The 15,588-nt window shown below is 42.0% G+C and overlaps 1 protein-coding gene across 16 annotated transcripts in view; it reads right to left on the bottom strand.

Moving 5' to 3' along the window:
• The window catches only part of LOC106081822 (protein lap4), a 704,386-nt gene that overhangs the window by 220,285 nt on the left and 468,513 nt on the right, over nt 1-15,588 (bottom strand). For all 16 annotated transcript variants that reach the window (XM_059364098.1, XM_059364099.1, XM_059364100.1 and 13 more), the window contains 2 exons: nt 13,894-14,052; nt 5,894-6,080 (listed from right to left, as the gene is read on the bottom strand). In XM_059364098.1, the coding sequence (XP_059220081.1) occupies nt 5,894-6,080; nt 13,894-14,052 (346 nt within the window). The remainder of the gene's footprint in view (nt 1-5,893; nt 6,081-13,893; nt 14,053-15,588) is intronic.

Raw genomic sequence — 15,588 nt, 5'->3', positions numbered from 1 at the left:
CACTCAGAGAAGGCGTTAATCTCCTTTTTACACTGCAAGACTTTTCGAGACCTTACCGTCCTGGTTATTATTTCCCTTATGGCAATTTTACTGGCCGTAAAAATGTTTACACTCGACGTCCTCGCGTTAGTACCTCAACACTTCACGCATTCCGTGATCGCCCGAATCTTCGACTGTAAGATCGTATTATGGTCAGGTAGTCGAAAACAGATCTTAGTCCCTGGGTTCTCAATGTAAACCCCCAGGCCCACTCTGTCCTCTAGCTTTGATCCATGCGTATAACATGATCTTCCAGATGGAAATACTAAGGTTCCGTCAATCCAAGAATGTGCCGATGGCAGTAGTGCCTCGCACTCGGCTTCAAGGTTCATCTCAGGTATCCGATCGGAAACCTATCCACTTCCTTCCAGGTTTCCTATCGCCGCCTCGATTATACCGCGATGGTATGAGCTGCTCCCATCCTCAATCCATTCTCCCATCGCCTAAAGTCTCATAGCCGCTGCGGCTGCCTAACACTTAATCTGTATGTATATAATGGGTCGGATATCTAGAGTAGTCTCCAGTGCCCTAGTGGACGTGATCCTCATCGCTCCGCCTTTGGCAAGACTACATGTTCTCTGAACCTGCTGTATGGTCCTTATGTTGCACTTTTTCTCCATAGCAGTCCACCAAACTACTGAGGCGTAAGTAAGTATTGGTCTAATCACGCTCCTGTAGAGCCAGTGGACTATCCTCGGATTCGGGCCCCATTTCCAGCCTACGGCCCGTCTACAAAGTGCCCAACATCTGTGAGCCTTCTCAGTACACTCCTGAATGTGACACTTCCAATTCTGTTTCCTGTCGAATCGAAATCGTCTTATTGAGGAAATGTGGTGCGTTAAATTGGCCCACCTTTCAGTCTTCTCTGGGTTAGGATTGAGACTGCTGGGTTTAGTCTAGTCATATGCCATATGCAAGACGGCCCTTCTCAATAGCTGGTTCGGATCCTTACCCCTTAGTAGTAATATAACATCGTCTGCGTACCAGACGGGTTCAAATCCCTCCTCAACCATAGGTGGTCACCCAAAGGAGTGGCGAAAAATGCTTCCCTTGTTGCGAGCCGACGGTTTACCCGCTGTCCTATTTATGGCCGGTGGCGACACGAGGGACAAATGCTGATGCATACGCCTTAGTATGCATCAGCTGGTCTGCGCGATCTGGCTAAAAGAAGGCATACCCCATGATTATAACGTCAGCATACTACGTTTCATACACAAGAAAGGAGACAAGACGGAATGTTCCAAGTACAGAGGAATAAGTCTCCCCCCCTTCGCATACAAGATACCCTCCAGCGTACTGTGTGAAAGTGCAACTTTAGACATGGTAAATCCACTATAGACCAGATATTCACACTGCGCCAAATCCTAGAAAAGACACGAGAAGGACAAATCAACACCTACCATCTCCTTATTGACTACACGTGGTGTTTGAGATTTTACAATGAGCGCTTAAGACCGCGGCGCTTAGAATCTTTGATTAAAGCTGCCGTAGAAATGTTTGTCCTAGTTTGACTAAATAATAAATTTCCTTTAAGGAACTGGGGTTACTTCTCTCATATCATTGGGGGCAGCCCGATTAAAATTTAATCTCAATGATAAGGGTCCTCCTTTTTTATATCGAGTCCGATTGGCATGCCGCATAGCAACACCACTTGGTAGAGAAGTTTTAATATGGCAGAGTACCTCAAAAATGTAGCCAGCATTAGTAAGGTGATAACTATCGCTTAAAATTTTTTTGATATTCACGCCGGGGTTTGACCCACGCGTTCGGCGTCATAGTCGGCCATGCTAAACTCTGCGCCACGGTGGCCTCCTAGTTTAACTAATACTGCAATGATATCGTCATTTATTAACCCATCCCCACAAAATTTGGCACGAATGTTTTTGTTTTTAAAACTTTTTTGCTCACTGGTGAATTTCTTAAGCTAAGACTTAGATATAGCTCCAATATATACGAATCGCACAGTATTTACTTCAGGCGCTTTTGTATGATACAGCCATCATATATGTATACTAGCATCCCGATGGTTGGTGTCGCCTACTGACACAGTGTTATACTTGATACATTATCCGATGTTCCAGGCAGTGTTAATTACGTCCTACCTGAGCCGCTTTTTGATAAAAAGTACTGTACCACTATTACTGATAGAATCGATTGGAACTACGACAACCCTGGAAACAGAAGTTACATAGACTTCTATACGGATGGTTTCAAACTAAACGACCAGGTGGGCTTTGGGGTGTACTCTAAAGATCTAGAACTATTGGGTTGCCCAAAAAGTAATTGCGGATTTGTCATATAGTCGGCGTTGACAAATTTTTTCACAGCTTGTGACTCTGTAATTGCATTCTTTCTTCTGTCAGTTATCAACTGTTACTTTTAGCTTGCTTTAGAAAAAAAGTTTAAAAAAAGTATATTTGATTAAAGTTCATTCTAAGTTTTATTAAAAATGCATTTACTTTCTTTTAAAAAATCCGCAATTACTTTTTGGGCAACCCAATAGTAAAATCGAAAAGGTTACCCGACTGCAGTGTGTATCAAGCGAACATCCTTGCAACTAAGGAAGAGGTGGAATGGCTAAGATATAATGTCGTAACGACGATTGGCCTAAATATCTTCTCAGACAGCCAGGCAGCCATTAAATCCCTGGAGAACGCATTTCTGAACACTAAAACCGCCCTCGACTGTGGCAGATCTCCCAACGAGACGGCTGAACAGCTTAAAATTCACCTGTTCTGGGTGCCGGGTCACAGAGATATCCCAGGGAATTCTAAAGCGGACGAACTTGCGATACTAGGAACTACCCTAAACATTCCAGGGATACTGGAATCTGTGGGTATGCCACTAGCGACATGTAAGCTAAGTTTTCAGGACCATGCCCGAAGGACGACGAATGAAAGATGGTTGTCAAGGCTGCAATAATGTTTGTCAAATTTCTTAATTTTAGCAGGCCCCGTTCGCTGTAGCCGAAGATATGCTATCTGGGTACCAAATGTACGAATTTTGAATGGATCATTCAGTCACGCATTACATTGTTACTATATGCCAAATTTCAGATTTCTAGCTTCACCTGCAAAGAAAGTACCCAATGGTAACATAATGTACGAGTTGTGAAGATATTTTTTAGTCACCCATCATATTTATCCTTGTTGTACCTACATGCCAAATTTCAGACCTCTAGCTCCATCTATACATATAGTACCAAAAGGTACCAATATTGGTACCTAAATGTACGAATTTTGAATAAATTATTTAGTCACCCATCATTTATTTTCTAGTTTTACCAACATGCCAAATTTCAGACCTCTAGCTCCATCGGTAAAGAAAGTACCAAATGGTACCAATTACGGTACTAAACGTACGTTTTCTCCCGTTACCACCGCTATATTAGATTTTTTTCTTTTAACCCTCATCCTCTTGCACTAGATGTCTTTTAAGTTAAATTTCTAAATTTTACCTCTATCCATCCGCCCTGTACAAAGTTCATTGATTTCGTACCTTTTTGGTACTTTTCTTAGTACCTTAATGTTCACATTTCCAAAAACTCTTGCAGTCACTCAATAAAGGTTGTTGTTGTCGTAGCAGTTTGCTGTGTTCTATCTTTCGTCTGCTTGATTCTGTTGAGTGCCATGAGCCAAGAACTATGCGACTAAGATGTCTGGTCTGGCCAGTTAAACAAGTGACGTGTATCGTGCGGTCCCTGGTTACATTAGGGACATTCATTGTGCACGTCGGCATCAGTCCTTGCTCTGTAGGAGTTGAGGCGGCTGCATCTGCCGGAACATAACTGAGCCAGAACTACTCTGGTTTGCCGGGGGAGGTCAGTTTTTTCAGGTGCAGTGGAAGGCGGTCGTTCGCCAAGGACTACATTCACCCTGTAGCCATTTACCGCATCTGCTATCGTGTCTGCATGAATATTGTCCAGACCTGCTATATATGCCGCTTGATCTAGAAGTTCGCTCTTGTAGTGCTGAATCTCACGCTCTAGATCATGTCGATGTACCTTAAGGCTGCTGGACGGTAAATATCTATCCACAAGTTGATGATTTGGATGGTCTCTGCGATAACAGTCTGAAAGGTATTGCTTAGACAGCATGTTGTTATGTCTTCGCACTGGTAGGATCTTTGTCTCCTTATGGAGGTGGTCCACATGACAACTGAGGAGACAGCCCGTCGCAGTTCGGAGTGCGGCATTCCGACAGATCTGAATATTATTCCACTGCGTGTCAAAAAGCAGACGTGTCAAAAACCTGACGACACCACACTGGCGCTACATAACTTACCACAGACCGGTCAATTTCCTTGTACGTGGTCAACAAGGTTTCTATGTCTGCACCCCTAGGGCTGCCGGCAAGTGACTTTATCGCAAATTGCTATGGCATGTGGGGGTAATGTGTAAGAGCTGTCAAATGTGATGACAATTATTTTGGGACACTTGAGGGTCGGAATCATTTCTCCATCGATCATCACAGTCAGCTCAGTATTCACCTCAAGCGAATTTGTACTGAATAATATGGCTGAAGATTTGGTGGCAGATATCTTGCAGCGAAAAATGAGGCAAGTTCCTTGAGGTAGACGTTCAACCTATATCACAGATGTCAACAATGGGTGGGGGCCTGATGTCATGATCGTACAATCGTCTGCATGTGATACGATCTCTATGCCGTCTGGAGTGGGTGGATTGGAGAATAGGTAGAGCTTACACAGTGCCGGAGATATCACCCCGCCTTAGGGAACTCCCTGTTTCACTCTACGATGCTGAAGGCCACTCAGATAATTCGCGACTCAGCGTTTCAGGCCTGGCTGGAGGGACGTGTAGGCGATGTCCTCAAATAGTTTGGCATGGCTGACGGTGTCGAATGCCTTCGATAGGTCCATTGCCACGAGTACTGTCCATTCATATGGCCTGGGCTGATTGAAGCCAAGATAAATGTGTGCGGTGATGGCATGCAAAGCAGTTGTTGTGCTATGCAGTCTACGAAATCCATGCTGATGCTTAGGAAATGCAAATTCTCCAACGAAGCTCGGGAGGAGTAGTCCCTCAAGCGCCTGGTGAGAGTAGTGCCCTTTACTCTTGTCCTTAGCAATCTTCAGTAGCGGGATCACTCTGCCCATCTTCCAGACATCGGGTACTATAAGAGAGATCAAAGACAGGTTGAGAACTGTTGTTTAGTAATAGACTCCAGGTTGATCCAGATTCTTCAGCATCAGTGTAGAGATTTGGTCGGAGTCCAACGCCTTCGATGATTTGGCGCCACGTAAGACATTCGTAACTTCGTCCATGGTAAATTTTGATGGCTGTTCTTCGGCTCGGAGAACACGGATACGACGAATGGCTTTCCCCCAAGCCATATCACTCCCGGAATGCACAATAAATTGACGGTTGAACAACCAGGTGTATATCATAGTTACGTCGCCAAAAGGGACTGCGATCCTGTAGTGCCTTCTACCGCGATTCGAGAGTGACTTAACAGTAGACTACAGCATTATTCTGATTTTTCAGGTTATTCTGATTTTTCTTTTCTGTATACAAATGTAAGCTTATGTCTTAAACTTTGTAAGGTTTAACTCTTGCCTCTTGCCTCATATCCTTTTTCTCTAGTAACTTTTAATCTAATCCTCGCATTTGGTATTGAGTTGTGTGTTTTGTTTTTTGCTTGAATTCTTAAAACCAATCTTAGCACTTAACACTGTTACCAAGATACTTGGTTAACTAAGGGCAAATGCAATTGTAGTTGTATGTAACTTTGCACTATTTCATCCTTACCCAGGGCTAGGCTAAGGAAGGCAGTGCAGAAGTGTTAGTGCTAGTCTATAATTCCATCATGTCATGCATGATGTCGATCGAACTTACCATGTCTGCTGAAGCCGGTGCTCATGCCACCAGCTGTACCAATGGAATGAATCAAATTGGATTTATCGTATCCCTTACAGACGACCAAGTGAATGTCGTTACCAGCGGCGCGAAGGACATTGACAGCATCCTGATGAGAGGCACCCAATAAAGAATTGCCATTCACCTCTAGTAAACGCATGCCAACCTGGAATGGAGGGGAGAGAAAATCGAAAAGAAAACAGAAAAAAAATGAGTTTAGTTAGTGATATAAAAACTCATGTCCAAAGGATACGAAATTTCAGTACAACAAAAACAACACAAATTCAAATATACAAGGCAAATAAACTTGACTAAATTCTAATATAAGAAATATAAACAAATAACGAATTCGAATTCGAATTTGAATTTAATACAGCATAAGAAACAGATGCAAATTCTTAAGTAAGCTGCTGTGAGTCGTTAGATTGACATAAAGCTTCATGCCTTCTTCTCCTTTTTCTTTGCAGTTTTCCTTTTTTTTACGTATTTGTATTACGATTTTCTTGTTTTCAGAACATGACGCTTCCAGCTTTTTGAGTTTATTTTTTTCTTGTAATAAAATGCAATGCAATGTTTTTGCTTCTGATTCCCCTGGAATGGCATTGCTGCTGCTCAGAACAACGGTGACGATGATGATGCTATTGCTGTTATTGTGGTTGCCATGGGCTCTCCCTTCATGGAGTCATTATGGGTTTATTGTGTTCCCAACCCTTGGGAAATTGCACCAGAATATCAACAAATTGGAAATTGCAAACTTGAAAAACAAATAACATCTCAAATGAAATCCCCAAAATGAAAGGATGAATTATTTACACAAATATTGTCGTGGCAAAATAAAATCCTTAGAAGATTTAGTTTCAATTAAATCAGTTGTACAAATCCAAAACTGTATTGTAGACCACACAGTGTCACAACCAAAAATGGCGAAAGTCCACATACAAACCCTCCGCCATGGATAGTATTTATCAAGTTCTTTGAATTACTCTCTCAAACATATTGGGTTGCCCAAAAAGTAATTGCGGATTTTTTAAAAGAAAGTAAATGCATTTTTAATAAAACTTAGAATGAACTTTAATCAAATATAGCTTTTTTACACTTTTTTCTAAAGCAAGCTAAAAGTAACAGCTGATAACTGACAGAAGAAAGAATGCAATTACAGAGTCACAAGCTGTGAAAAAATTTGTCAACGCCGACTATATGAAAAATCCGCAATTACTTTTTGGGCAACCCAATATATCAAGTTCCAGGCCGATATGGACCGTACTTGTCACGCTGTACAAGTCATAGAAAACATATCACCTCTAACATGTCGGGCAAATCGAGTAATAATTGTGCCCTCAAAAGGCTCAAAAAGACAAATTGGGAGATCGGTTTATATGGCAGCTATATCAAGTTTTGCTCCTATTTAGACCATACTTGGCACAGTTGTTGGAGTTATACTAAAACGATATGTACAACATTTCAGCCAAATCGGATAAAAATTGCGCCCTCTAGAAGCTCAAGAAATCCAATCGAGAGATCGGTTTATAAGGCAGCCATATCAGGTTATGGACTGATTTAGACCATACTTAGTAATTTTGTTGGAAGTCTTAACAAAGCACCATACGCAAAATTTCAGCCAACTCGAATAAGAACAGCGCCCTCTTGAGGCTGAAGAAATCTAATCGGGAGATCGGTTTATATGGCGGCTATATGAGATTATAGACAGATTTAGACCATACTTGGCACAGTTGTTGAAAGTCTTACCAAAACGACATGTGCAAAAAATCAACCAAATTGGATAACAATTGCGCCCTCTATAAGCTCAAGAAATCCAATCGGGAGATCGTTTTATAAGGCAGCCACATCAGGTTATGAACTGATTTACACCATACTTAGCACTTTTGTTGCAAGTCATAACAAAGCACCATAGTCAAAATTTCAGCCAAATCGAATAAGAACAGCGCCCTCTAGAGGGCGTTGTTGAATGAGGTTATAAACAGATTAAGACCATAATTGACACAGTTGTTGAAAGACTTACCAAAACGACATGTGCAAAATTTTAACAAAATTGGATAACAATTGCGCCCTCTAGAGGCTCAAGAATTCTAATCGGGAGATCGGTTTATAAGGCAGCCATATCAGGTTATGAACTGATTTAGACCATATTCAGTCATAAAAAAGCAGCATACGCAAAATTTCAGCCAACTCGAATAAGAACAGCGCCCTCTAGAGGCTGAAGAAATCTAATCGGGAGATCGGTTTATATGGCGGCTATATGAGGTTATAAACAGATTTAGACCATACTTGGCACAGTTGTTAAAAGTTTTACCAAAACAACATGTGCAAAATTTGAACAAAATTGGATAACAATTGCGCCCTCTAGAGGCTCAAGAATTCTAATTGGGAGATCGGTTTATAAGGCAGCCGTATCAGGTTATGAACTGATTTACAGCATACTTAGCACTTTTGTTGCAAGTCATACGAAGCACCAATGCATCCAGAAAACGTCACAGTTTGGTGCGGTTTATGGGCTGGTGGCATCATTGGACCGTACTTCTTCAAAGATGATGCGAACCGTAACGTAACTGTGAAGGGTGAGCGCTATCGTGAGAAGATATTCATCTTTTTTTGCCAAAAATGCAAGAGCTTGACTTGCATGACATGTGGTTTCAACAAGACAAGGTGCCATATGCAACACAGCACGTGCAGCAATAGACTTATTGAGAAGCGAGTTTATTTCACGTTCGAGACTGGTCATTTTGCCGCCTAGATAGTCTAACGCTTTTATACTTATTTTTTGTGGGGCTATGTTAAAGCTCATGTCTATACAGACAATCCCGTTTCAATTGACGCATTGGAAGAAAGCACTGAGATAATGCGGATGGACTATTTGAAGCGCAGTCAGGGCATTTGCATGAAATAAACTTTAAACATTGCATTATAGGACCGTACTATCGATTCGAATAAAAATTTCATGCATTTTTCTGAATTTTATGCTCTTTTTTAAACTTCTCTATAGCTTTAAAACAATAACCCTTTACAAAGTAAGCGTTGAGCGGAGCGGAAAAGGTACTACCGATTTCGCAAAATTCGGAGAGAGGCTGTGTCAACGAAACAGTCATCGCAGCCGAAACGAAAAATGACATTCGCGGGATGACGGAGGTACATAGTGAGGGTAAAACACGGGCAGGCTAATCGGCCGAAAATGCGGGATCCTGGTAGGGATGGAAATCCCATTCCAAGTACTATCATTCCAAGCATTTCTACGAAAGTCAAAAAGAGAATAAGGTCTACCAAAACGCTTTAAAAGAAAAAGACCTCCCCACTTTCAAGTACTCTGGGGAGACCAAGCCAACCCTCCCGCAATGAAGATTCTGTACAGTATCCTACAGATAGAGACAATGTCGGAAAAGGAACGAAGGAAGCGCTCTCGGCTCCTAAGTCTTCATGGGGGAATGTGACTTCCAAAAGATGCCACAGACATCACGGAGGGGAAGATGGTCGCTGAGAAAGGTAAGGAGCCGCTCTCTTACGCCAGAGTGGCAAGGAAGCTCTACAGAGAAGCATCTGGTAAACGAACCGGTTCTCGATCATGTGTTGAACTCTGATGCAAATTATGAGCTGCGAGTATAGAGGGGACATCTTAATGCTGCACTTTGTGTCAGCAGAATATATTGACACCGTCAGAAAGCGCGTTGGAAGTATCCACACTCCCTGGCAAAGCGCAAAGTGGGAAAGATGGACATCCCTCAGCTCACAAGGACAACGGTCTTCACCAAGGATGTGGGCTGCGTAATCGGGACGGAACGCATGATAAAAGTCTTAAACAAGCAAAACCAAGAGTTGGTCGTAGAGAAATGGTTGGTTTTCCACAGGGAGGAGAAGGAGGAAGGAACTCAGCTTGTGGCGGCATTGATCAAGTCTCCGCGACAAGTTTGGCTAAGACTAAAGGTATGGCGCACAACTTGCCCATGCCCGTCTTTTTCAAGATTGGGCAGACAAGTATAGGCAAATATCCTCATATTGAGCCATCAAGCGGTGCAGTGACGGGACACTCAATAACTTCTAAAGGACAGGAGGCCGACGACAAGATCATCACCGACTCTCTCAATATTGGGAAGACTAGGATATGTAAAGATCCTAATACTAAAATATTAGGCAGTGCAGGGACATGAGACCCAACAAAGCCTAACGAACAGAGACCCGACGACGGAACCATCAACAACTTTCTCGAGATAAGGAAGACTAGGATGGATGAAGATTCTATTGCAAAAACATCAGGCAGTGCAGTGACAACGAACTCAATGCCGACTAAAGCACAGGCACAGGTAGCCTCAATACAGCCCAAGGAACAGGGATCCGAAGATGGAACCATTACTGACATTCTCAAGATTCGGAAGACTAGGATATGAAAAGATCCTAATATTAGAACATCAGGCAGTACAGTAACGGGAAAGTCAATGCATCCTAAAGAACAGGGAGCACACGGTGAGACCATCACCCACTTCCAAGAAGCCCATCTAATGGAGGACTAATGATTAAGGTAAACCCCCACCGTAGCGAGACAGCTACTCACGCTCTGATGGAGAAAATCAGCAAGGGCAGGATTCATATTGCCCTAATTCAGGAGCCATGGAAGACCCGGAACAAAGTTTCTGGACTGAACCATATCAATTACCAATTATTCTATGCTAACACTGATACACGGCCAAGGACCTGCGTTATTTGTCATTAAAATTTAAATAATGTATTTTCTCCCGAGTTGTCACCATCGTATGCAACAGTGATGAGATGGGAAGACGGTGGAGCATACCTGGCATCACTTTATCTGTCTTTCGACTCTCCGACACCACAACCCACGTCGATGCTGCAATGGCTGGTGAGGAAAGAAAAATAGACAGGAAATGAGGTACTAATAGGGTGCAATGGGAACTCTCACCAAGTTTCGTGGGGCAGTTCCAACATTAATAAGCGGGGCCAAGCCCTGGCAGAATTCTTGAATACCAACGACCAAATAACACTCAATATCTGTAACACTGCTAACTTTGTTAATAGGATTAGGGAGGAGGTATTAAATGTGACGATATGTTCGGAAAATCTAATCGATGAGGTTCAGGATTGGAGGTCTCCATGGAACACTCTTTCTCTGACCATCATTACATTAGGATTAGAAGAGCACGGACAGCGCCGAATCCGATAAGCTTCCAGAATAAGTTGAGAACCGACTTAACAAAATTCGGAAGGCTACTCAGAAGATTTGGGCAAGACAATTTAGATTGTCCAAGCATAGAAGAGAGGATTACGACTGCACTAGTGGGGTCCTTCGAAGATAGTTGTCCTTTTCGGGAAATGAAATCAGCCCAAAAAAAAAAACACTGGATGATCGGGGAGATTCGCAATATTGGGAAATAGGTTCGCAGAGGTTTAACAGAGCATGTCGTGTAAAAGCAGATATTTATTGGGATGTGTATGAAACACGGCTCAAGGAATACAATAAGATTACCAGAGCGGCGTGCAAACGTGCCTCCTGGAAGCTTTTCTGCGAACAGGTCGATAGCGTTTATGATGCCGCCAAGATAAAAAAGTTTATCTCAAAAACCCATGTCCATACTGAAACTTTGGTAGACGACATGGGAGTGAGAGCAGAGACAGCGGAGGACATGTTGAGGCTTTTGATGAAAACCCATTTTCCACAAAAGCCGACGGGACTCACGGAGACACCGGAATCTAGGAATAATGATGTTGATCGAAGGTTTATAATTACGAAATTGATGGTGTAGGAATCCTTGAGGAGCTTCAAACCATTTAAGCCACCCGGAACTGATGGTATTTTCCGGCGTTACTAAAAAAAGAGACAGACTATCTGGCGCCTCATCTGGCAACTATTTTCACAGCGTGCCTAGGACTTGCATATACTTCGAAAGCCTGGCAGGAGGCAAAAGTGGTATTTATACCCAAGCCCGGCAAGACAAGTTATGCGACACCAAAGGGCTACAGACCTATAAGCCTTACGTCTTTTCTACTCAAAACCATGGTAAAGAGTAGGACATCCAGCGAACTGCTCAAATATAAACAGCATGCTATGTCAAGGGAAGGTGACCACCATAAATGACCTTTTACGGATGCTGACTGAGGAGGGATTTAAACCCTTCTGTTATGCAGAAGGGCCGAAAAGTTCTTACATATGACTGAACTAGACCCAGGGGTCTCAATGTTAACCCAAAAAAGACTGAAATATGCCTTTTCACGAGGAAGACGAAGGTGAACGCACCACGTTTACTCAATAAGACGATTTTGATATCTGACTGAGGTCAACTAATAAAGTTTGATCTTGGACAGGAAACTGAATTGGAAGTGTCACATTCAGGAACGTACTGAAAAGCCTCACAGATGTTGGACACTATGAATGTGGGCCTTAGGCTCGAAATGGGGCCTGGATTCGAGGATTGCCCACTGGCTCTACAGGAGTGTGATTAGACCAATACTTACTTACGCCTCAGTAGTTTGGTGGCCTGGCATGGAAAAAAAGTGCAACATAAGGACCATACAACAGGTTTAGAGAATATTTCATTGCGCCTAACAGTTATCGGCACATAGTGGGGACACTGCCATACATGAATCAGGTGAGGGGAGTGGCATGGAAAACAATTATGGGTTTTGTAAGTAGCACGGACTTCCTGACTTAGATTTTCTTTTTCGAGGTTACTTGTTTTTGTATTTAAAGCGCACAACAAGCAGATTACTGGCTTAGATGTATATCCATTGTGACATGGGGCGGATTAATATCTGCGCCCTCTTTTCCACCTAACCTAACTTAACCTATCATGGGGAATTTTGTAGTTTAGAAGCTTTACGCGTTCATCCGCCATCGTGATTTCCAAAGACGTACGGACGTACATGACTAGATTTACTCAGAATGTCAAGACGATCAAGAATACGAATACTTTATGGGGTTGCAGATCAATATTTCGAAGTGTTACATAGCAGAATGCTTTTTTGGGACACTACTGTACAGTTTGTCCCCATCATTGCCAAAAAATATCCGTGAATTATTTAAAGTTAAAGTTATGCAGATTTTCCAGGATCATAGATTTTAAATTTAATTACAAAATTAAGTTAAGCAAATTTTACGGAGTGTCCCATATATCTCTTTGTTAGGTCGCTGATCAATATCTCGAATTGTTAATCACCAAAATGTTTTTTGGGACACTACTGTACAGTTTGTCACTATCATTGTCAAAAAAAAAAATTATATGGAATGCCCCATATTTCTCCCATCACTTACACACTGTGTAAATATGTAATAGTTTATTTACTATTATACATTATATTTATTTTCCATATAAAAGATAACAAAGTTGAAAATAAAAAATGGCCAACCACAATTCGCTGCTGTTCAAAATAACACTGCACCGAAAACAAAAACCAAGCACCAACAAACTCGCCAACTATTTTGAAAAATGTGCTTCTGTCAGCAACAGCTTAACTTGGAGAGAACAACTATTTATTGCTGTCTACCAGTCTGTGCCATGTAGGATGCCAACATTTAATGTATGGCGGTAATTTTAGCATTAACTCAAATGCATTGGTGGTGGTGGAGCATTCAACAGGACGACAACAGCAATGGCAACAGCAGCGCCAAGGACATTCTCAACAACCAAACAAAAGGAAGCAGCAATAATGCCAAATGGCTTATTTCAATACTTTAATACAAAGGCCATTAAAAGTTAAAAAAAAATAGAAAATAACACAAAACAATCGCCTGCAATGCAACGGCAGACAATAGAAAATGAAAAGTGCAACTTGGGGAGTTAAAGCCGCAACTGTGCTCCCGGCTCCACAGCATCCAAATGCGAAAATGTTTAACAAAATACCAGATAAAAACATCCTTTCCCATTACACTTGGTATACAATGCAAGTAACTGAAAGGTCCAGCAACACACAATGCCTTAAATAGAGTTCATAGTAATTCTAGCATACAAGGTCGAACTACTTACCTTAAGCCTTCCGTCACGTCTGGCCGCACCAACGGAATTTATTTTCGAAACAAATACACCCTCATCTGTGGGATCCACTGGATTGCCGCGTTGTCCATTAAGGCCACCCTTAATGTGCATGCCCAGGCGTTCGCCATCAGTTTTGCTGATGATAATTTCCTGCGATTTATAATAAACACACAAAAAAAAAACAAAGAAAACACAAACAATGAGAATAAAGTTAAACTAAAAAGTGTAACAGTGATTCTCGTTTCATTTATACAAGTATAGGTATTCGAGAGTACCTTAGGTTGTATCGAGAAAAAAAAAACACAAAATAACAAACATGCGGGATTTGGGTATATCTTTTGCTAGGAAACTGTTCAACGTAGAGAGCTACGTATTCAAAAAATTAAAAAAAAAAATACACAAAATGGGCAAACGCATATTGAAGAAAACATTGAGATGCTATCATTATAAGATGTGGAATATACAGGGTAGCTGATACGTGTTTCCAATTCAAATGAAAATATTTTTTATTGATTCAAGATACAAAAAAAAATGAGGATAAACAGTGCCGTAAATATTACCCCATCTTGGTGAAATTCCTGTTATACCTCCACCATTGGATGGGGGTACGGCAATATCAGCGTTCCGTTTGTAACTCTTCAAAATAATGATCTGAGACCCGCAAAGTATATTTATATATTCTTGATCCAAATCGATTTGATCATGCCCGTCCGTCTGTCCGTCTGTCCGTCCGTCCATCTATCTGTCCGCAAACTTTCGAAGGAGTAAAGCTAGGTGTTTGACTGAACAGGAAATTTAACCTCAAATCCAACATTTTGGAAAGGCCAAGAAAGGCAACTCTTGCCCTATACAGCTGCCAGAGAGCCATTGGCAAAAGTTGGGGGTTTAGAACGCGTGTCGTGCAAATGCAAGTTTTGCCCATGAACATTCCACCAATGAACAGGGGCAAACTTCTCACATATCAATGAGTGGAGTCCGATTCCAGTTTAAGCTCAATGATAAGGGGCCTCCTTTTTATAGCCGAGTCCGAACGGCGTGCCGCAGTGCGTCATCTCTTTGGAGAGAAGTTTTATATGGCATAGTACCTCAAAAAATGTTGCCAGCATTAGAAGGGGAAAATCACCGCTGAAAAATTTCTCTTAAGGTCTTGCCAGGATTCGAACCCAGGCGTTCAGCGTCATAGGCGGATATGCTAACCTCTGCGCTACGGTGGCCTCCGCGTGTCATGCATTGGGTATATACTGCAGTTGTCAGACCTATAATGCTATATGGTGTTATTATCTGGTGGACGAGGCTTCAAAAGTCCATCTAATGGTCAAAACTTAACCTGATCCAAAGGATGGCTTGATTGTGCATCACAGCCGCACTGAGGACGACACCATCTGATGTACTTAATTTAATGCTACATCTTATGCCTCTGGACATTGTGGCTAGACAAATTGCAGCGACTACTGCTGTGAGGTTAAGGGAGCTTTCTCATTGGTCATATGGCGGCTTCGGATACTGTGTTATCCTTGATACATTATCCAATGTACCAGGTAGTGTTGATTACACCCAACCTGAGCCGCTTTTTGATAAAAATTACTGTACCACCATTCCAGATAGAACCGATTGGAACTACGATATCCCTGGTAATAGAAGATATGTAGACTTCAATACGAATGGTTCCAAACAGACGACCAGGTG

Source organism: Stomoxys calcitrans, chromosome 2 (genome assembly GCF_963082655.1).
Source record: "Stomoxys calcitrans chromosome 2, idStoCalc2.1, whole genome shotgun sequence".
Lineage (NCBI taxonomy): Eukaryota > Metazoa > Arthropoda > Insecta > Diptera > Muscidae > Stomoxys > Stomoxys calcitrans.
This window is presented reverse-complemented; position numbering and strand designations above follow the sequence as displayed.